Raw genomic sequence first — 22337 nt, forward strand, 5'->3', positions numbered from 1 at the left:
CGTCTTGCATGGTCTCAGTAGAGCTCTGTATGAGCTCTTAGAGGAGGCTTCCCTTCTGGATCTTACAGTCAAAATGGTGTTTCTTGTGACGATTACGTCTCTGCAAGACAAGTCTCTGAGTTACATGCGCGGTCCTGTAGGGAGCCATTCCTTAAGATTACGGAAGCAGGACTTTCCTTATGCATGGTTCCATCCTTCTTACCAAAAATAGTCTCTGCATGTCAATCAGGAAATCCCTTTGTTTGCTTTTCACCCTACGGAGTCAAAGAAAAAGGATAAAGTGTTGTACCTGCTTGATGTCAAGCAAGTACTTCTTCAGTATCTTGAAGTTATCAATGAGTGTATGCATTTTAACCTCCAAAATTTGCCCAGCTGATATTCTGCCTGCAATAATCATTTTTGGCAAAGCTGTCTGGCACAGGCAGAGTTAGAACTGGATATTCAGGGAACAGTAACTGAATTTCCAAATGTTTGGTAGCACCTGAAAGCCATCCAGGTGTGACCAATATTTAGTACCTTACCTGAATAGTTATTCAAGAATAATTAGGACCACGATATATAAGGTTCAACATACTTGGTTAGCTATCCAAGCACGGGCATTGAATATTTGCCCACCCTGACCTTGCCCCCAGGCTGCTTAGCACTAACCAGATAGTGTCGCGGTGGTCAGTGTGAACATTCAGCAGCACTATCCAGTTAGGTGCCACTGAATATTAGCAGTTGAGCAGGCCAGCATGATTTAACTAGGCAGTAACATCGCCTGCCCAGTTCATCATTTTGGATGTTGAGCCCTGCATTTTCTTCTAATAAATTGAAACTATCAGGGTGGTCCAAAAAAAATCAAGTTCATAGGGACATGACCTCCAGAAGTCTATTTTTGTTCTTCATCTGGTCACTGTTAATTGTGTCAAATTGCACTACTACTACTACTACCTATCATTTCTATAGCACTGCTAGATGTAAGCAGCGCTGTACAATAAAAACATTCATGAGACAGTCCTTGCTCAGTAGAATTTACAGCCTTTTTGTGAACATTTAGAAGTTGCTCTGTTTGTTCTGAATACATGGACAGATTTCCTATCCCCCAGCCCTTTCTTCCATCTCTGAGGGAGGCCAAGAAATAACAACCAGATACAAATTGAAGTTTAAAGCATAAGGGCCCCAAAGGGAGAGCAATTGGAGCCTGCTCAATTAAGTAATATCCACCCAAGCATCTCTCTGAACTACTGGTGACAGGCCATTTTATTTGCTTTATGACATCATTTTATTTATTATTCTTAGTACATCTTCCAATTACAATACGACTACTCTATTAAGATCTAATGATAAATTGCATATGACTACATTTTGCTACTACGACTCCACCTAAGTGCATGTCAGTTAAGCGCACCCTTCGGTTATCCGCATCTGACCACCAAGGTCCCAGTTTTTTTATATTAAAGTCAGTGGACATAAACTCCGGATATTAGCAATTCTGATAAGCACACAATCCGCTTATGCACACTGATGTCATAGGTCCCACCTCTTCACTCCGGTTAAATGCAATCACATTCTGGATGAGCCACATGTTTCGGAACTGCAGCATAGACCTAGCCAGGTGTTAGAACTTTTGGAACTGCACCATGGCGTAGCGTGGACATAAATCATTGTCTTTGGCTGAACGTGTCCACCATGCTGGACAAAAATTATTGTCTTTGGCTGAACGTGTCAATGTCTTAAAGAGACTTGACCAAAGGGAGAGTCAAGTTTCTATTGCAAAACATTACAATGTTCATCCTAGCCAGATTTCTCAGATTTACAAAAAAAAGCAAGCGATATTGAAAGACTGGCAAAACAACATCAATCCTACCAGAAAATGGAAAAGAATTGGGAAGGCTGGAGACGTTGAACAGGTGTTGCTGCGATGGTTTGCTGAAGCTAGAAGTCGACAACTGCCAATCAGTGGACCTCTGCTAATGGAGAAAGCGGCACAGTTATTTGAAGAACTGGGCATAGAAGTCTTCAAAGCAATAAACGGATGGTTAGAGAGGTAGAAAGTTCGCAATGGCATAAAATTTAAGAAGCAGCATGGTGAAAAACGATGCAGATGAGTTTGGTGCAGAAAGATGAGTCATGGAAGTGTTGCTATCAGTCATTGGTGGATATGAACCATGTGATGTTTTCAATGCCGATGAGATGGGCCTGTACTGGCGTGCCATCCCTGATGGAACATTGGCTTTCAAACGCAACAAAGCTGTTGGCTTCAAGGTGTCAAAGGAATGATTGACATTGCTGCTCAGTTGCAATATGGATGGTTGTGAAAAGCTCGAGCCACTGATGATTGGGAAGAATCGAAATCCTCGGTGCTTCAAAAACATTCAATGCTTGCCTGTTGAATATGAAAGCAACAAAAACACATGGATGACAACGACATTGTGGATTGAATGGTTACAGAAGCTTGACAATCTGATGAGAAGGCATAGGAGGCACATTGTAATGCTGTGTGATAACTGTGCAGCACACAGAAATGATGTAAGACTAACCAACATCAAACTCGTATTTCTGCCGCCAAACACGATCTGTTTGATTCAGCCGATGGACCAAGGGATAATCGCAAACGTCATTACAGGTCAGTTGTCCTAAGATATGTGATGGCAGTGATTGATGCAAGCACGGAATCTAGCCCCTGAGCCGCTGAGCTCGACGGGAGGCATGGAGTCGAGTCTCATCATCAATGATTTCAAATTGCTATTGACGGTGAGCTTCGTTCATGCATCTGATGAGACAACTGAAGTTGACACTTCATCTATTGAACTCCCAATTGGACTCTCATTACAAGAGTTTGAGCTGTATGTCACTGTTGACAACAATCTGCTCACATCACCTGACAGCACTAATTCTGATATCTGTACAGTCATAAAGGACACTGCAGACAACCAAGAGTCTGATGAGGATGAAGATACTGCTGCTGTCATCATGACTAATGAACCAACTGCAGAGATTGTTTCCTTCTTGAATGTGCTGAAGTCCCTATACATGCTGCATTATCTGGAAATAAATGGCTGTCATGACCAGGGCTGTGGAGTCGGAGTCAAGGAATCGGAGACAATTTTGGGTACCTAGAGTCAGAGTTGATAAAAATGTACCAACTCTGACTCCTGATAAATTTAAATTATAATAAAAAATACAGCAAATTCAAATGTCCCATTTCACAAACAATAGTCATAATTAATACATTGTTCTCTCTGCCGCAGTCCCGCTCCTTCTCTTATGTCAGAGGAGGGGCAGGATCTCAGCAGAGAGAAGACACTCCGAAGTCGTATGGTAGCTTGCAAAGATCACTAGCGCCAGCGATATTGCAGGCTGCTGAAATTAGGAAAATTGATTCCGGGAGGCCATGGGGAACACGCAGGCCTTCTTGGGGGGGGGGGGGGGGGGTGTAGCCTTCCGGGGGGGGGGGGGGTTACAGCCCTTCAGAGGAGACAGGCAGGCCTTCAGGGTTGGAGTGTAGGCCTTCAGGGGTGGGTTATAGGCCTTCGGGGGGGGGGGGGGGGGGGACACATGCAGGCCTTCGATCTATGCCGAAAAGCGGGCAAATTTTTAAAATGTTGTATGGGAAAATAGCTGTAACTTCTGAACCATTGCTTATTTTTGAATAAAACTTTCAGTTTCTTTTCTTATATTGAATTCTTTATTATAATTTAACAGAGCTCAAGAAGCTCCTTGTAGTCTTCCCTTGGATGTGATGCAGAAATTTGCAATTTCTTTCCAAAGGATTGATGTGTGTGCATCAAACATATCGTCCACAGCAACCTCATATGAATCCTGGTCTATGTATGGCCAATTTTGCTGAAGTCTTTTGAACACTGTAACATCTGGTCCTCCATTAACTCCAAACAGTTGGGTGAAGACACTTTCAAGCACCCCATCATATAAGGGGGTGCTGAAAAGTTCTCAGCCCAACCAACCAACTTTCTAAATTCTGAGTATTATTTTGCCACTGTAGCTAAAAAAAAGTGTTATCTTATTTTATTAAGTGCCAATTTGCAGAAATGAAATTCTATGTTTTGAGATCGTATCAGATCATTGATTGAACCATATCTATGTCATTCTCTTCTTGGTTGGACTGAGAACTTTTCAGCACCCCTTCGTATGATAACAACAGGTGAGCCATGTTAACTCTTGTCCTACTTGATGATTCAATAAAGGTGCATGCACCGTTCTTCAGGCCTGTATTACCCGCAGTGGTATCAAACACCAGTCCCCAGACTTGTCTCCGAAGAATCCACTCATCCAGTACTGTGAAACAGACTTCAGCTTATTGTTTGCTAGTTCCACGGCCAATTTTTGGAACTCTGAGTAACCTCTCTTCTCCGTTGCCAGTGACAAGTATTTCAATTCTGTCAACCTTTTCTTTACTCCCAGTAACATCCAGGAGGAGTTTTTTGTTTTGTCAAGTAATTTATCCTTCAGAGAGGCTGCCGCCTCATTGTTCTTGTGCCATGAATATCGGAATGAGCTCTTGACAATGTCATTTCATTTGCATTGTGACCGAGTACTTTGGCAACAGCACCAGTGACAAATGTGGCATCCCTGTCTTGCAAATTAACATGATGTAACACTCCAGCAACTTCAGGATGTGCAAGGATGTACACCTTTGGCTGTTTTGACTGGAATAAAGGGTTCTGCTTACTTCAAAATCAGTCCCTGAATTTGAATAACTGTCGGAGTCAACTTCAGCAATATTCTTGAATCACATAATCCACTAGTCAGAGGGAGAGAAGTAGCAGTTGGCTGTATAGAACTATTGATAATGACATTTTTTGCCTCTATTTTGACTGCAAACTTACTAAATCCTTCTTCTCGCGCTCTCTTCCTATCCACCTTTGCAAACACAATGTCAGTGATAAAACATCTTGCTTCTGCATGATTAGAAATTGTTTGTCATCTTCGATTTTCATTGTGGGTAATGCATCACTAGTAGCAACATAAAAAAATGGATGAGAAACATAGAAACATAGAAAGATGACGGCAGAAAAGGGCCACAGCCCATCAAGTCTGCCCACTCTACTGACCCACCCCATTAAGTCTGAGTGCTTGTTTGTTGCATTTATGTCAGTTCTTTTTTAGCTTCTCATATTCATCATAAAGCTTCTTCCAGTGCAATAGGGATGAACATTTGTGTAGCTTACCTCCAAATCAGTGTTCCCGCTAAGCTGCGCTGGGGTGCGCTGGCGCACAAAATATTACCTCGCAGCGCACAAGTTTCTCGTCACAGCGCACACAGTGTAGAGCACAGTTCTTCAACCGCCGGTCCGCAAACAAAATCTTGCCGGTCCGTGAAGGATTCGGTCCCCGCCGCAACGAAAGGCCGGCGTCAGCTGATTTGCAACTTCCTGTTGCAGTCGCTGTGCCGGGACTCCTGCCTTCCACCGCGTTTGCCTCCTGCCTTGTCTCCGCACCTCCAGACCAGCAGCGGCAGCTGTGTATGCTTTTAACTTCGGCACAGAGCTGCCCCTAATCAATAGTTTAGCGCGGTTTCATAAGGCAGCCTCGGGGCCTTTGCTAGGCCGGCCCACATCGCATCATCGAAGCGGGCCGGCTATCAAAGGCCCCGAGGCTGCCTCATGAAACCGCGCTAAACTATTGATTAGGGCAGCTCTGTGCCGAAGTTAAAAGCATACAGAGCTGCCGCTGCTGGTCTGAACTCTTGGGCCGCTGAAGGAGGGCAAAAAGCAGCTGTCCTGGAGGTTTCCCTTCCTCTCGCCTTTACAGGTTCCTTTTTTCCACCTTTTTTTTTTTCCTTCAAACGGCAACGGGCCCCAGCATCGACATCAATCAAGTAAGTTCCACTGTCAATCAAGCGGTTCTGCTCGGCCAAAGCTTCCCCTGTGACATGAGCCACCCTCAGGGGAAAGAAAGTGACCCACAAAGGTGAGGGGAAGGGGGCAGATGATGGAAGTTGGGGGGGGGGGAGAGAGAGAGAGAGAGAGAGAAGGGGCAGATGATGGAATGGAGGAGATGAGAGAGAGAGAGAGAGAAGGGGACAGATGATGGAAGTGAGAAGAAGGGAGAGAGAGCAGAAGGCAGATGGATGTCAGTTGAGAAGGGAGAGCAGATGCTGAATGGAAGTGGGGAAAGAACACATACTGGATGGAAGGAGGAGATAAATAAAGGGGGAAGAAAATAGTAAGATAATGGAGGGGTGAGGGAAAGGGGTGACAAGCTGTGTGTAGACACAGTGAAAAGAGGGAAACGGGACTAAATAGTAAGAAAGAATTTAATTTAGATGGAGGCAGAAAATAGAGAAGGAAGACCAGAGAAGAAAAGGGAAGAGAGAGCAGAGAATGATCAGATCTGAGTGGAGGAAATGAGAAGAGAGATATGCTAAAAACCACAGGGGGGAGGGAAGGATAGAGATGCCAGACCATGAGGGGAACAGAAGGAAGATGATGGATGCTAGACCAAATTGGGGGGTGGGGGGGGGGGGCAGGAGGGGAGATGGCAGGGAAAGACAGACAGTGAATGGAAGGGGCAGATGCTGGACTGAAGAGACAGAGAAGGTTATCATGCTGCTGTACCGGGCCATGGTACGCCCTCACCTGGAGTACTGCGTCCAGCACTGGTACTTTAAGAAGGACACGGTACTACTCGAAAGGATCCAGAGAAGAGCAACTAAAATGGTTAAGGGGCTGGAGGAGTTGCCGTACAGCGAAAGATTAGAGAAACTGGGCCTCTTCTCCCTTGAGCAGAGGAGATTGAGAGGGGACATGATAGAAACATTCAAGGTACTGAAGGGAATAGACTTAGTAGCTAAGGCAGGGAGAACGAGAGGGCACTCTCTAAAGTTGAAAGGGGATAGATTCCATACAAACGTAAGGAAGTTCTGTGGTAGAAAGCAACATATTTATTTGGCTCATAACTTGCTGGCGCCCGATATTTTTAGCTCACAGTGAAAAAAGTTTGCTCACAACACCCGCCCGCTTAGAGGGAACACTGCTCACCAGAGGTTTGCAAAAGATATGTACACAGCTTTTTGACCACTCTTCCTTCAACCTGCTCTTTGCTTCCCTCTTTAGTGTTTTCTTCTTTAGAATGCAGAGGTGTTTCTGATCTGCTTGGTTAGATCTTTATTATTTTGCATTTTTTTCTATGGGAATTTTTTTTCCCCACTTTGGAGAAGATTCTGTGAGCTATAGTTTTGTCCCTGTGAGAAACAGACATTTTGAGTCTGCAGCTGGCAGGTGTATCCTTCTCAGCCAACCTGCAAGGAGAGCTGTGGAACTCATGAACTGTTTCCTTGGCTATTGTTCACCCTTTGATATTTGGCGTACACCAAATATAGCATTCCAGGAAAAGAACCTCATACCAACTGTGAAGCATGGAGGTGAAAGGGTCATGGTTTGGGGATGCTTTGCTGCAGCAGGACCTTGTCGGTTCACCATCATAGAATCTACCATGAATTCTACCATGTATCAGAGGGTGATTGAGGAATATGTGAGACCATCTGTAAGAAAATTAAAGCTGAAGCAGAACTGGACCCTTCAAAATGACAGTGACCCAAAACATACCAGTAAATCCACCAAGGACTAACTGAAAACTAAGAAATGGAGAGTCCTGGCCGAGTCAAAGCCCTGATCTTAATCCCATTGAGATGCTGTGGGGTGATTTGAAACGGGCTGTACATGCTGCAAGAAACCCCTCAAACATCTCATAGCTGAAAGAGTTTTGTATTGAGGAGTGGGCCAAACTTTCCTTAGACCGATGTCAGAGACTGGTAGATGGCTACAAGAAGGGTCTCACTGCAGTTATTTCAGCCAAAGGGGGTAACACTAGCTATTAGGGTGTAAGGTGTCCTAATTTATTCCTCAGTTAGAATACACATTTTTGTGGATATTTGTTTCATGAGTAAATCAAGGAAAATTTTTGTTGTTTACCTGCAATTTACATCACTTTTCTTTTAAGAAAGAACTGAATATTTCATGGTGTGTCCTAATTTTTTCACATAACTGTAACTCGTGGAAACACTGATCAAACAGAATATTGACACAATCCTAGACAAAGAAAAACTGCGTGATCCACACCAACACGGGTTCACCCAGGTTAGATCCTGCCAATCTAATCTGATTAGCTTTTTTGACTGGGTTACTAGACAACTGGACGCCGGAGAGTCACTGGACTTGGTATATTTGGACTTCAGTAAAGCATTTGATAGCGTCCCTCATCGAAGATTACTGAACAAGCTGAAATCGATAGGATTAGGAGACACTCTAACTACATGGGTTGGGGATTGGCTGAGCGGTAGAGTTCAGAAGGTGGTGGTGAACGGTACCCCATCCGAAGCATTGGACGTGATCAGTGGAGTGCTGCAGGGCTCGGTCCTGGGCCCGATTCTATTTAACTTATTCATAAGAGATATGACGCAAGGACTTAGAGGAAGGGTATCACTTTCGCCGATGACGCCAAACTTTGCAACATAGTAGGCAAAACTTATTACCTGATAATATGACACACGACCCACTGTTGCTGGAACAATGGTCAACTACTTGGCAGCTAGGCTTCAATGCTAAAAAATGCAAGATAATGCACCTGGGTAAGAGAAACCCGCGTAGAACTTATGTACTAAATGGTGAGACCTTGGTTAGGACCACGGCGGAACGCGACCTAGGGGTGATCATTAGTGAGGACATGAAGGTTGCCAATCAAGTGGAGAAGGCTTCCTCCAGGGCAAGACAAATGATGGGGTGTATCCGCAGAGGTTTCGTCAGCAGGAGACCTGAAGTTATGATGCCGTTGTACAGAGCCATGGTGAGGCCTCACTTGGAGTACTGTGTTCAGTTTTGGAGACCACACTACCGAAAGGACGTGCTGAGGATCGAGTCGGTTCAGCGAACGGCCACCAGGATGGTCTTGGGGCTCAAGGATCTCACGTATGAAGAAAGATTAAAAAAATTGCGGCTGTACTCACTTGAGGAAAGAAGAGAACAGGGAGATATGATTGAAACATATAAGTACATCACGGGACGCATCGAGTCAGAAGATGATATCTTCTGGCTCATGGGACCCTCAACCACCAGAGGGCATCCGCTGAAGATCAGGGGAGGGAAGTTTCATGCCGACTCCAGGAAGTACTTCTTCACCGAAAGAGTAGTGGATCATTGGAACAGACTCCTACTCCAGGTGATAAAGGCCAGCAGTGTGACGGATTTTAAGAGAAAATGGGATACTCACGTGGGATCTTTAAGGGAGTAAATTCAGGGGAGGGGATACTTGGAATGGGCAGACTTGGTGGGCTATAGCCCTTTTCTGCTGCTTTTTTCTATGTTTCTAAGAATTAACTTTGTTAAGCAGAAACCATAAATTGTAACACCACCAAAATTAATGAAAATAGATTTGAGGAAATAAAAAGAAACCAATTCACATTAGACTACAGTGATAGAAGGGACAAGTAGAAAGTGAGAAGAAAAATGGAGAATGTTCAAAAGAAATAGAATTAACGTGGCTACCTAATTATCATTAATATTATACACTCACTGTTTTATGGATACATCTTCAACAGCTTTATTCCCCAAAATAATCTTCCTTAAATTGATTTAGAAAAAATCTCAGTTGCTCAGGAAAAAAAAAACATGTGGGCATTTTCAATATGCCATCTAAGTCTAAATTTAAATGTTTTGCTGAAAATTTCTCAAAAAAAAAAAAAATCTCACTGAAACTAGAAAAAAATCTAAATTTCTGCTTCAATTATGTTTCATGTTCAACACATCCATCTCTAAATACCATTTTTGGGAAATAGAAAAGCCCCAAGGAAAAAAATGTAAGAAAAACCCAAGCTATAGGGATGTCTAGCAGCATTTCTAGTGAACTGGCCACATACAGATCCCAGCAGTACAGAGGGTTAGCCTAGTGGACCTCATTTAAAGGACTAAGGTACAAATCCCATCTAAACCTCTTGATATTGTAAAGTGAGCCCACCAGAAATCCTACTGTACCTAAAGATCTACCTCTATAATAGCTGTCAGATTTTCAGGTCACTTATATATTTAGGAACATGAGGTATTTCTGTGTTCCATGAATGCTCACATGTTTGCACTGCAATGAGATTTAAAGTGGGAATTGAACCAAGCACATTTTTCACTGTCCACTGCAGTGATCACTAGGCTACTCTATTTACTTAGAACATAGCAGCAATACTGGGTTAGACCAAAGGTCCATCTACTTCTGTATCCTGATTCCAGTAGTAGCCAATTCAGGTCACAAATATCTGGCAGAAATTCAAATAGTAGCAACATTCTTGTAAATGTTGTGTTTATTTTTAGGGAGTTAAATATATTTTCTTTCAGTCTTCACAATTATCAAGATTTATTTTGGGTAAAGATGTGATTACTGCAAGTACCCCTGTTAACATTCAAGAGGAAGGTTCGTAGTTTAAAGAGCTAGGCTACTTTCTGGTTTGCTAGCCTGTTTTCCTAATAATGATTTAGAATTTACTAAAGTCTGAATTGTTTAAAAGCTCTCTTCCCCATATAGTGGACTAACAGAACAAAGGAAAAAATTTCTTGTTTTTTTTTTCTTTTTGCATTGTCCTAAATTTCTTGTTACTGTATATTTTGTATGATTGTTGTGATCATGTAAAAATTGAAATTTCAATAAAGAAAAAAAAATAATAGCAACATTCCATGCTACCGATCCCAGAGCAAATAGTGGCTTCTTCCATGTCTGTCTCAATAGCAGACTATGGACCTTTCCTCCAGGAACTTCTCCATATCTGTTTTAAAACAATCTATGTTAATCACTGTTACCATATCCTCTGGCAATGAGTTCCAGAGCTTAACTATTCTTTGAGTGAGATAATATTTCCTCCTATTTGTTTTAAAAGTACTCTTATTTTAATGTAATTTCATTTAGCAGTCTTTGGTCTTTATACTTTTAGAAAGAGTGAAAAATCAATTCACTTTTACCCATCAATCATATGCCTCCTCAGCCGTCTCTTTTCCAAGCTATCCTCTTTAGCCTTTGCTCATACAAGAGGCATTCCATCACCTTGGTCGCTCTTCTTTGAACCTTTTCTAATTCCGCTATACCTTTTTTGAGATACAGCGACCAGAACTGAACACAGTACTCATTGAGTTTGCACTATGGATCGATACAGAGGCATTATAATATTCTTGGTCTTATTTGTTTGTTTTTAGCTTTAGCCGCACATTGGGCAGAAGATTTCAGTGTAGTGTCTACCATGATACCCAGATCTTTTTCTTGGATACCGACTCATTGTTTCTGCTTCTGTGGAAGGACTTTTATATTGTATTTTTTTCTTGAAAGAAAGTTGCTTTAAGGGGAAAGTGTGTTAAGAATCCCCTTTTAGTTCTAACCCCTGACACAGCCTTAGGGCAAAACATGACCATATCTGGTGCTGAATTTAAATAAACCACACACATCCTGTTTCTGTTGGTCTGCATGAGTGGTCTCTCAACACATCTCTCTTGCATCAGATCTTCTAGGATTGGGGAATCCCGGAAATAGATGTCTTTGCTTCGCCCCACAACAACAAACTTCCACTCTTCTTCTCCAGACTCTACACTCCTAATCATCTGGAGTCAAATGCCTTTCTCCTAAGCTGATGAGTGGTTCCTCTATGCATTCTCTCCAACACCTTTCATCCAGAGAGTAGTATTCAAATGTTGCTGAGACCGAGGCACCATAAGTCTCATTGTGCCCTGTTGACCATGTCAACCATATAGTTCCCTCTTCTAAAGCTTAGTGTTTGGGAACCCACCACACTTCAGTTGTTTCTAACATTATTTGCACAGAATGAAGGCTGTCTCCTAATCCCAATCTGCACTCAGCACTCACAGCTTGGTATCTTTCTCCCAGCAACTAGACACTTTCACACTATCTGCGCCAGTATCAGCTATTATACATGCTTCCAGAAAACCCTCCACTCAGCGGTGCTATCGTTTCAAATGTAATCGCTTCAATCTCCAATCCCTAGATCCAATCACTTGTCCTCTGCTATCCATTCTGTTTTACCTTCTTCACCTTTCTAGTTCTGGGCTCAAGACTATCTCAGTACGCGTTCATCTCGGTGCTATCAGTGCTTTTCATTCACCATTGGACAGAAAACCAGTATCTATGCATCCCTTGGTTTCCATATTAATGAAGGGCCTTTACCACACCAAGCCTGTACTCAAGCCTCCTACCATTGCATGGTACCTCAGCCAATCTCTCCATACTGATGAAGTCTCATTTTGAGCTTCTCTTGATGACTTCAGTCAAACTCCTTACATAGAAAGTGGTCTCCAGGGGCTTCTGCCCAGGAGGGAAAAGTTAGGACAGCGGGTGTAGTTGGTGATTCGATTATTAGGAATGTAGATAGCTGGGTGGCTGGTGGGCTTGAGGATCGCCTGGTCACTTGCCTACCTGGTGCGAAGGTGGCGGACCTCACATGTCACATAGATAGGATTTTAGATAGTGCTGTGGTGGAGACAGCTGGAAAATGTGGGAGGAAGGTTCTGGAAGCCAAATTTAGGTTCTTAGGTAGAAAGCTGAAATCCAGATCCTCCAGGGTTGCATTTTCTAAAATGCTGCCAGTTCCACACGTGGGACCCAAGAGGCAGTTAGAGCTCCAAAGTCTCAATGCGTGGTTGAGATGATGGTGTAGGGATGAGGGATTTAGATTTCTTAGGAACTGGGCAACCTTCTGGGAAAGGAGGAGCTTGTTCCGAAAAGACGGACTCCACCTTAACCGGGATGGAACCAGGCTGCTGGCGTTAACGTTTAAAAAGGAGATAGAGCAGCTTTTAAACTGAGATGTGGGGGAAAGCTGATAGTCGCCCGGGAGTGGTTGGTTCGGTGTAAGGTACCCTTGGAGGATACTATTGAAACAAGATATTTAGGGTGCCAGGAGGGTTTAAGAAGAAGGCAGAGTAAAAGACTCAAAATTTCCCTGTCTTCTCAGCAGCCTGTAGTTGCAAGGAAAAAACACAATTTGAAGTGTCTATATGCAAATACTAGAAGCCTAAAAAATAGGAGAGTTAGTGTATATAGCATTGAATGATGAGATAGATGTAATAGGCATCTCGGAGATCTGGTGGAAGGAGGACCATGAATGGGACATTGTGTTACCTGGGTACAAATTATATCGCAAGGATAGAGTAGAACAAATTGGAGAGGGGTTGCGCTATATGTTAAAGAGGGAATTGAATCAAATAAAATAAACATTCTGCATGACATAGATAGCAGTGTGGAATCCTTATGGATAGAAATTCCATGTGTGAAGGGAAGGAATAGAAAGGTTGGGTTATACTACCGTCCTCCAGGACAAAATGAGCAGACAGATGAAGAAATGTTTTCAGATATTAGGAAAGCTGGAGAAATGGGCAACACTATAATAGTGGGTGATTTCAATTACACTACAAAATTCACAGGACAGAGTACATGTTTCTGCCTTTGAGTGGTAATACCTGCTACCTATTGCTGAAACAAGATCCCTGACGCAGATCCGGCGAAACACGGAAGTTCCCTGTCAGGTCTTGTGCTAACAGCATTTGTTTAGCACGAGGTTGAGCCTTTGATAGTTCCAGGCTTGTGGGGATACTGGCAGCAACAGCAGCGTTCTACAACAGCTAAGTGTTTGTTGTTTTTGTGGCAATTTTTTGCTTCTGACTACATGCTGCTGATTACTGACTGCCCTTGTGGTATATTGAATCCTTCCTTGCAAATATTGAAATGACTTTTGCTCTACTTGACTGGAAGAAGAAAAGGCTGATCGTTTGTATATGATTTAAGAAAGTGGAGTTTTTTTAAACTCATGAAGCTCAACTGAGGTTTTTTTCTCCACTTTTTTCATTTTCATGTGCTGCTTTTTGAATGATTGTGTGTGCAATTGGCCTCTTTGTTTACTCTTCCTTTCTCTGTATTTAGTAGATTATGGTTGTGTAAATGCAGGTGGGATTCCTTATTCTAGTGATTATAGAGTATGTATAGTGGCTTTTTTTTATTTCAATTACCCCAACATTGACTGGTTAAATGTTACATCAGGGAGTGCTAGGAAGGTAAAATTCCTAGATGTCATAAATGACTGCTTCTTGGAGCAATTGGTCCAGGAACCGACAAGAGGGGGTGCTATTTTAGATTTGGTCCTTAGTGGAATGCAAGACATAGTACAGGAGTTAACTATGTTGGGTCCGCTGGGAAACAGTGATCATAGCGTGATCGAATTTGAGCTGATACCGGAAGTAACGTCGCAAAAGAAATCTACTGTAGGGGCATTTAATTTTTGAAAGGGTGACTATGAAAGAATGAGGAAAATGGTTAAAAAGAAGTTAAAAGGATCAGTTGCAAAGATTAGGACTGTAAACCACGTGTGGATGTTATTTAAAAATACCGTTGTGGAAGCCCAGACCAGAGCTGCAAAGGTGGAAAGAAGAGGAAACGAGAGCCGGCGTGGTTAAAAGGTGAAGTGAAAGAGGCTATTAGAGCCAAAAAAATCCTTTAAAGAATGGAAAAAAGATCCGAATGAAGAAAATAAGAAACACAAGCACTGGCAAGTTAGATGCAAAGCATTGCTAAAGAAGGCTAAGAAAGAATATGAAGAGAAACTTGCAAAAGAGGCAAAAACTCATAGAATTATTCCAGACGGGACTGTCAGTTTGGGCAAGCAGTGCTCTTCCTAAATGCCAACTTTGCCTCCAAATCTTAGATTTTGCCAGGCTCATCTTTGTTAGTTCTAACCTTTTCTCTAAAGGCATGATCCTGGCAACTTAGGAGTCCCATATGTGAGAATATATACTTACTTGTCCATGAAGAAACAAAGTTATTCACCTGTAGCAGGTGTTCTCCAAGGACAGCAGGTATATATTCTCACAGCCTGCCCACCTACCATAGTTGGCTTCTTATCTTTCTTACTGAAATACAGGTCCCACGAGCTGACGTCGGGCAGGAAGGCAGCAGCATCAGATGGGAGGTCCTAGAAAATTTAAAGTGACAGTGTACTTTTTGACTGTCCAAGTTGAGAGTCTGTGGATGATGTTACCTGCTACAGGTTAGTAACTGCTGAATATAAGATAGACTGTAAGTATGAAGGTCTACTGTGTTCTGCATTTCCTGATCTGACATTATACACATGAATGTCAGTGCTACCCTAATGAACCACAACATTACATAAAGTTGTCTTTCCCTGACCTAACAATTGTTGCACAAATAGACATTGTCCAATAAGGATTTTTGCTCCAATAGGGGCCTAATAGGAATTTTTGTGCCTAACCTTGAGTTCTACTTCTAAGTTGACCCCTTTAAATTTAGGCCCAAGTAACTTTCAAACTCATAATTTTACTAAAATCCTGTTTTGGAGCATTAAAAAGTAGGTGGCAACAGGCGGATAGAAGGTGAGGATAGAAATTTAGGAATTTAGCATTAATTTTCAGCACTAGCCTCATAAATTAAGTTCATATATCTAGGTAAACAAGCATAACTTTCATCTGAAAAGTTGTGTAACTGAACATAAGGCACAAATTTAGGAGTTCAGCTTTATTTTAAATATCAGGCCCCTACTGTTTGACCAGTCTTTAAGCTTTTGCCTGCATTCTATTGCAGGTCTTCATGACATCTGTAAAAAGGCAAAATTTCTCTTCTAATTTTTTGGCAATATTGCTTACAAAACTGTTGAATAGAATTGGCCTCAGGATGGAGCTCTGAGGCATTCCACAACTCAAGGTTTGGTCCTAGGATCTTGCTAATAGAATTAATATGGATGTTAGAACTACTTTAGTAGCATTCTGCAGATGTAGAGAAAGAGTGTATCAATTTGGAAGGTCCTTTATTATTTCCTCAAATGGACAGGTAAAGATCTGGGATTGCAAAATGAGAATTCTCTACCAGATTTGGGATATACTATGATTGTGATAAAGGGTGGACTGTTACACGTTTTGCTCTGCCAGTAGTTGCCTGAGGGAAAGCTCCCTGCACATATATAATCTTTGAGCCCAATTCACATGTGTTGATGTGTTAATCAGTGGAAAAAGCATGACTTTGGATGAATACAAGCAGATGATGACTGTAAAATGTATAGTTTTTATTTTATAATAGGAGTTTTGAGTGAAATATGACATCTAAACACAATTTTTCTGGTTGGAAGCTCTTGGTCAAAATGGCCTTGTGTTTGCTTGATTTATAACGTGTGTTTTAATAATAAATTTAAAAAGCATGATTGTATGTCCTTAAAATCCTGATTCTGGGTAATTGAGTTTCCTCCTTATGCCAGAAAGAAAAAACAACCACAGGATATTATAAGCACAAAAAAAAAGTTTATGCTTCTTTCTTTAAATCTGTCGGTCTACGTTCTAGTCTCTTTCCCTCCAGCAGATGGAAGTGTATAGGATCCTATATGTTGCCAAGTTCTTTCTCCTTGTTTACAGGAAAATTCTTAGTACCATATAAACTCTGAATATAAGTCGAGACCTCCTTTCCCCCCCCCCCAAAAAGGAGGAAAAATGGTTGACTCGAATATAAGTCAGGCAGCTTAATATTCAAGTGCCCTGCCCAGTCAAGCTCTGCACCCAGCTCCCTTTCTGCCAGGCACTGCACCCAGTACCCTTCCCTCCCTCCCCTGTCAAGCATTGCACCCAGCCCCCTTCCTTCCTTCCCTCCCTCCCTTGTCAGACTCTGCACCCTTCCTTCCTTCTCTCCCTTCCTCCCCTGTCAGGCTCTGCACCCAGCACTGTTCCTTCCCTCCCTCCTTCCCCTGTCAGACACGGCACCCAGCTCCGTTCCTGTCAGGCACTGCACCCAGCACCCTTCCCTCCCTCCCCTGTCAGGCATTGCACCTAGCCCCCTTACTTCCTTCCCTCCCTCCCCTGTCAGACTCTGCACCCTTCCTTCCCTCCTCCATTAGACTCTGCACCCTACCGCCCTCCCTGTCCTAGCCTCATACCTCTAATGCGGATCGCCGGTGGAGGTGCAGCGGGTAGGAGCAAACTTTCCAAGTTCCTGCCCCACTGTTAACTGGCTGCTGTGAGTGTCTTTGGCCGCTGAGAAGCACGAGCAGGCGTGCGATTTGGTGCTGCTGCTCAGTGCTGAGCGGCTTCCTTAATGGCTCCTGTGAATTCTCGCGAGAATTCATGGGAACCATTAAGGAAGCCGCTCTGCACTGAGCAGCAGCACCAAATCACTAGGACAGGGAGGGCAGCAGGGTGCAGAGCCTGGTGGCGTTCTGCAATAATTTTGGAAGGGGGTATATTGGCTCGAATATGAACTGGGATCCACATTTTTGGGCCAATTTTTTGGCCCAAAAATCCTGGTTTATATTAGAGTATATACGGTACCTTGTCAGAACAGCTTTCTTTTGGTTCAAATATGACAAGTTTCCTGCCTGGTTCATGGCTACTGCCTTTTTTTTTTTTTTTACTGAATTTGTAAATCAGATTTGGAGGTTAAATATTAGACCATTTGCTGATTTTTGCATACACTTTCTTTTTCTTTAAAGTAATAAGCCAAACCCCAACCAAATCAATGTAAATAATGTCAAGCCAGGAGTGGTAAATGGGACTGCAGTACAAGGACTGGGACAGAATACAGGAGCAGGACGTGCTTGTGAAAGCTGCTTTAGTAAGTAATCTAAAAAGAACCATATTTAAAATCAGCATCTGTAAGTGTTAGCTAACTTGTCATGCAGATTTAACCCATAACCACCGGTCAGCATGAGTGGGCTATGTCCTGCTTTACTCTTCCCCAACCCTGTTAGTAGGAGCAGCACAAGTCAATAAGAAGAGAACCTGAGGGGATGTCAACATCTGCACTACGTGGTTACCACCAAAAGAAATCCTTCCTGGCTACACTGCATTTAGTAGTCATTTTGGTCCCGTAAAAAGCTTCTTTTTGAGTTATAATACCCTATGGGACTCATTTTCAAAAGAGAAAAGCATCCCAAAATGGCAAAAAGTAGAATTTGGATGTTTTGTATGTTAAAATGTTCACATTGCCATTTTCAAATCACATTTTTTAGACAGTTTTCTTAAGTGTGTCTAAATTTCAGGTACACTGACCTTAGCATGCAGGACATTGGTGCGCCGACAATTCCGCTCAGTCAAATGTGCGCAGCGACAAGTGTGCGATGAAAGGAACGGAATTGTCAGGGTGCAATTCTAAGTGTAGGGGGGGGGGGTGTGTGTGTGGCAATTTTTTAATTTAGAGCACATCGGCATTGAGCACCCTCCTAAGAGCGCAAGAGCGCGTAATTGTAAAAGGTTCCCTCCACACCCGCATCAGAGCGAGAGCACAAGTTGTACTGGAGTTGTAAGTGTAGTGGGGGTGGGGTTCCCCCCCCCGAACAAGAGCGCCAAACCTCCCCAAATGACAGTGGGAGGGGGGTTCCCCTCCACACACATCCTGAGAGCGGAAAACGGAAGGAATAGGGTGACACGAATGTGTCATGTGCGCAAATGTCAGGGCTGAATTGTCGGCGTGCCAATGTCCGTGCATTTGACGGGTCACCAAATTTCAAGGGGACGTGTTTTGGGCAGGATTAGAGCAGACTTATGATTTGGACATTTTTCTGCAATAATGGGATATTGCAGAAAACGTCTTGGGGCAAAACTTATACATTTGAGGCTAGAGTTGTTTCAATAATGAATAAGTGTGGCCAAACTTTCCCAGTAGTTACTGACATCCCCCCCCCCCCCTAATGATGTGAATGAAGCAGTGCATACCAGCCTGTATGACAGCTTCAGGTGTTGTGGCTAGACCTATTAGAGTAGCCTGGTGATTGGTGCAGTGGACTGCAGAGAAGGGGACCCAGGCTGATATCCTACTCTAACTAGTATATTTGTGGAGGAAAGTTTGAGCCCACCAAAAATCTACTGTATTTACACATAGATTACACCTGGAGGTATAAGGGTTATTGGGGAGATATACAATTGGATACAGTAGGTTGTGGGTAAGTTTTGGAGGCCTCACCATACAATTTAAGGGACTTACAGTGATGTCTAACTAGGACCTTTTATGTGAAGTTCACTGCAGTGCCCCACTGCTCTGCTGGAATGTCTGTGTGCTAGTCTGCCAAGAATGCTGGCCTCTCCTAGATTCCAACATTTTTTGCAATTTTCATTTGGATGTTTTTGGTTTTTTCCCCCCAAAATTGTTCAAAAAGATAGATTCATTAAGACACACACATCTAGGAAATGGTGATTTAAAAAAAAAAAAAAGAAGACATTTTTCTGATTTGAAAATTGTCACTTTCTCTACTGGATTTTTGGACATTTTTCCCAAAACATCCAAAATAGGATTTAGATGTCATTAAACATAAGAGCTGCCATACTGCCATCAAGCCCTGTATCCTGTTTCCAACCCAGGTCACAAGTACCTGACAAGATCCCAAAGAGTAAAACATATTTTATACTGCATATCCTAGGAATAAGCAGTGTATTTCTCTACATCTATGTTAATAATGGCTTATGAACTTCTCTTTCTTGGAAGTTATCCAAACCTTTTTTAAACCCTGCTAAGCTAATTGCTTTCAACACATTCTCCAGCAATGAATTCCAGAGTTTAATTACATGTTGAGTGATGAAATATTGTCTCCTGTTTGATTTGTTTTAAATCTACTATTTAGTAGCTTGAGTACATGCCCCCTGATCCTAGTATTATCCTAGGACAAGCAGTCAGCATATTCTCTACATGTGGGTGACGTCATCCACGGAGTTCCGTCGCGGACAGCTTTTCAAGCAAACTTGATTGAAGATCTTAAAGTTTGCTAGTGCTGTACCGCGCATGCGTGTGCCTTCCCGCTTAGCTATGGGGTGCGTCTCCTAAACGTGGTCCTCAGTTCTTAGTTTTCCGCGGAGCCAGAAAGCCCTGTCTCTCTTCTCTGTGTCGATTTTTTTTTGTGCCTTTCTTGCACTGTGGCTTCTTTTATTGTTTTTTTACGATTGGAAGCTCCACGTCTTTATTGTTTGTCAAAAAAAAAAAATAAATAAATAATAATATCCTCGATCACGACCGGGGGATCCCAGTTTTTTCCTTGGCCGCCCGGCCTCGCGTGGCCACGGCCTTTTTTTCCTGCCTTATGTCCCGGCCTGTTACTGGGTTCAAAAAGTGCACGCAGTGTGGTCGGGGTGCTCTCGATAACTGACCCGCACCATTGGTGTATACTTTGTCTCGGTGTTGATCACCCTACAGCTTCTTGTCCGCATTGTGCCACTCTTCAACCTCAGGCTCTTCATTGACGGCGGGCCAAGATTGCGGAACTCTTCGCCATGGACCAACCTGGAGATAGGACCTCGACCTCAGTCTCGACGTCGGCCTCGAAGACCTCGGGCACAAGTAAGTCTTCCTCGACCTCGAAGGTCTCGGCAGCTCCGGCCTCGAAGACCTCGGCCTCGGGTAAGTCTCCTCTTCTTCCTTCAGGTTCAGCTCAGCTACCAAAGAAGACGTCCTCGGAGTCTCTGGCCACCCAGGCAGTGAGTGTAGTTCTGCTGGCCTCTGCGAGACCTCCTCCACAGCGTGCCTCCACTTTCAGGGAATTCTCTACATCGAGGTCGCCCTCATTGGAGCACACTGCTGCACCTGTCCGTCCAAATCCTTTGGTCTTGGTGCCGATGTTCAAAGATATGCTATCTTAACCTCGCAGATCTCCTCTGCTTTGGCTCAGCTTGCCCTGGCCTTGACCTCGCTTGTTGTTGACCAGCCTGAGTGTCGCGCCGAGGGCCCTCGAGGTAAGGTGCATCGGTCCCGATGCTTCTCCTTGAGTAACTCCTCACCTCCTCCCTCAAGGCAGACTTCTCCCACTGCCCGGCCCCGCTCAAAGCGCTGGCTTAAGCGTACCTCTTCTTTGAGGCAGCGGTCCGTGAAACAGTCCAGAGACTCACCCCCGAGGCGGGATAGGTCGCTGGGTCCTCGCACTATGGGATCCATCGAGCCGTCAGACCTCTTGCTGTCTGACCCTCGTCCTCGACAACCGCCCGTGCCTTCTCGGTCTCCAAGCCAAGGATCTTCGAGGTCGAAGACTCACACCTCGCTGCCGTGTTGGAAGGTATCTTCTTCCCTGGGTTCGCCAGGGCGGGCTCCCCGGGTCTCCGTCCCTCGGACCCCTGGTTCCTTGCCTTCTAGGCATTCTAAATTCAAGCAGTCATCAACTCCCCCTCGTTCTCTCAGCGGGGTTTCGTCGACGTCCGTGCTTGTGGACACTGACCTACCAGCGCAGTACTCAAGGGAGGCTTCCCCCTCGTTCTCTGCTGCCCCCAAGGCCATTCTGCAGGCAAGGCTTCCTCCTTCACAAGGTTTGTGATGGATATGGGCAAGGCGCTGCAACTGGACCTCCAGTCCGAGTCCAGGTACACCCGGGAATATTTGGAGGAGATGGAGCTTCCTCACCCACCGAAGGAATCCCTTTGCCTCTCCTTGAATCCAGTTTTCCAGCAGACTTTCTTCCGGAATTTGGAGACACCGTATGCGATCCCTGCCATTCCGTCCAAGATGGAATCCCGATACAGGACGGTCCCGTGCAAGGGATTTGAAAAGGCTCAGCTCTCCCACCAGTCCTTGGCTATAGAGTCTTCCTTGAAGAAGTCTAATCCTTCCAGGGTCTACGCGGCTGTCCCGCCGGGCTGGGAAGGCCAGACTATGGACAAGTTTGGCAGGTGCCTGTACCAAAATTCGATGATGGCAAACAGGGTTCTGAATTACAATTTCAATTTTACATCCTATCTCAAACATTGCATCAAATCCCTGCCATCTTTTCATGATGATTTGGCGGTCCATCGCCGGGCTGAATTTTGCCGGCTTCTGGATACGCTGGCGCAGATTCACCTTTATATGTTTCAGGCGACCTATGATGCCTTTGAACTTTCCTCGAGGGGCTCCACCTTTGCGATAGCCATGCACCGTCTAGCTTGGCTCCGCATCGTTGACATGGACCCTAATCTGCAGGACTGCAGGCGAATCGCCCGTGCTTAGGCAATGAGCTCTTTGATGACTCCATTGAGGCGGCCACCAAACGCCTCTCTGAACATGAGTGCTCCTTCGCCTCCTTGGTCAGACCCAAGGTGAAGCCCGCCCCTCCTAAGTCGTACAAGTTGCCCCTCCCCGGCACTATCCCCAGATGTCCACGCCGGCTTTTTCCAGGCCGCCACCCAGGCATCCGCAGCAGCAGAGGGCCCCTCAAAAGCCTCAGGCCCCTGCGGCGGCTAAGCCTGGGCCGTCCTTTTGACTATCCCAATTTGAGCAGGCCGCCCCCCTTTGTCCTCGGGCTTTCTCCTCTTCTTATTGGGGGCCGTCTCAGTTCTTTTTGTCACCACTGGAAACTGATTACTTCGGACCACTGGGTCCTCTCTATCATCAGTGAAGGGTATTCCCTTCATTTCTGA

At 44.1% G+C, this 22337-nt stretch overlaps 1 protein-coding gene across 8 annotated transcripts in view; it reads left to right on the forward strand.

The window, feature by feature from the left end:
- The window catches only part of MTA1 (metastasis associated 1), a 428762-nt gene that overhangs the window by 249833 nt on the left and 156592 nt on the right, over positions 1-22337 (forward strand). For all 8 annotated transcript variants that reach the window (XM_033951860.1, XM_033951862.1, XM_033951865.1 and 5 more), the window contains one exon: positions 17462-17583. In XM_033951860.1, coding sequence (XP_033807751.1) covers positions 17462-17583 — 122 coding nt within the window. The remainder of the gene's footprint in view (positions 1-17461; positions 17584-22337) is intronic.

This window comes from Geotrypetes seraphini, chromosome 7 (assembly GCF_902459505.1).
Source record: "Geotrypetes seraphini chromosome 7, aGeoSer1.1, whole genome shotgun sequence".
Taxonomy (NCBI): Eukaryota; Metazoa; Chordata; class Amphibia; order Gymnophiona; family Dermophiidae; genus Geotrypetes; species Geotrypetes seraphini.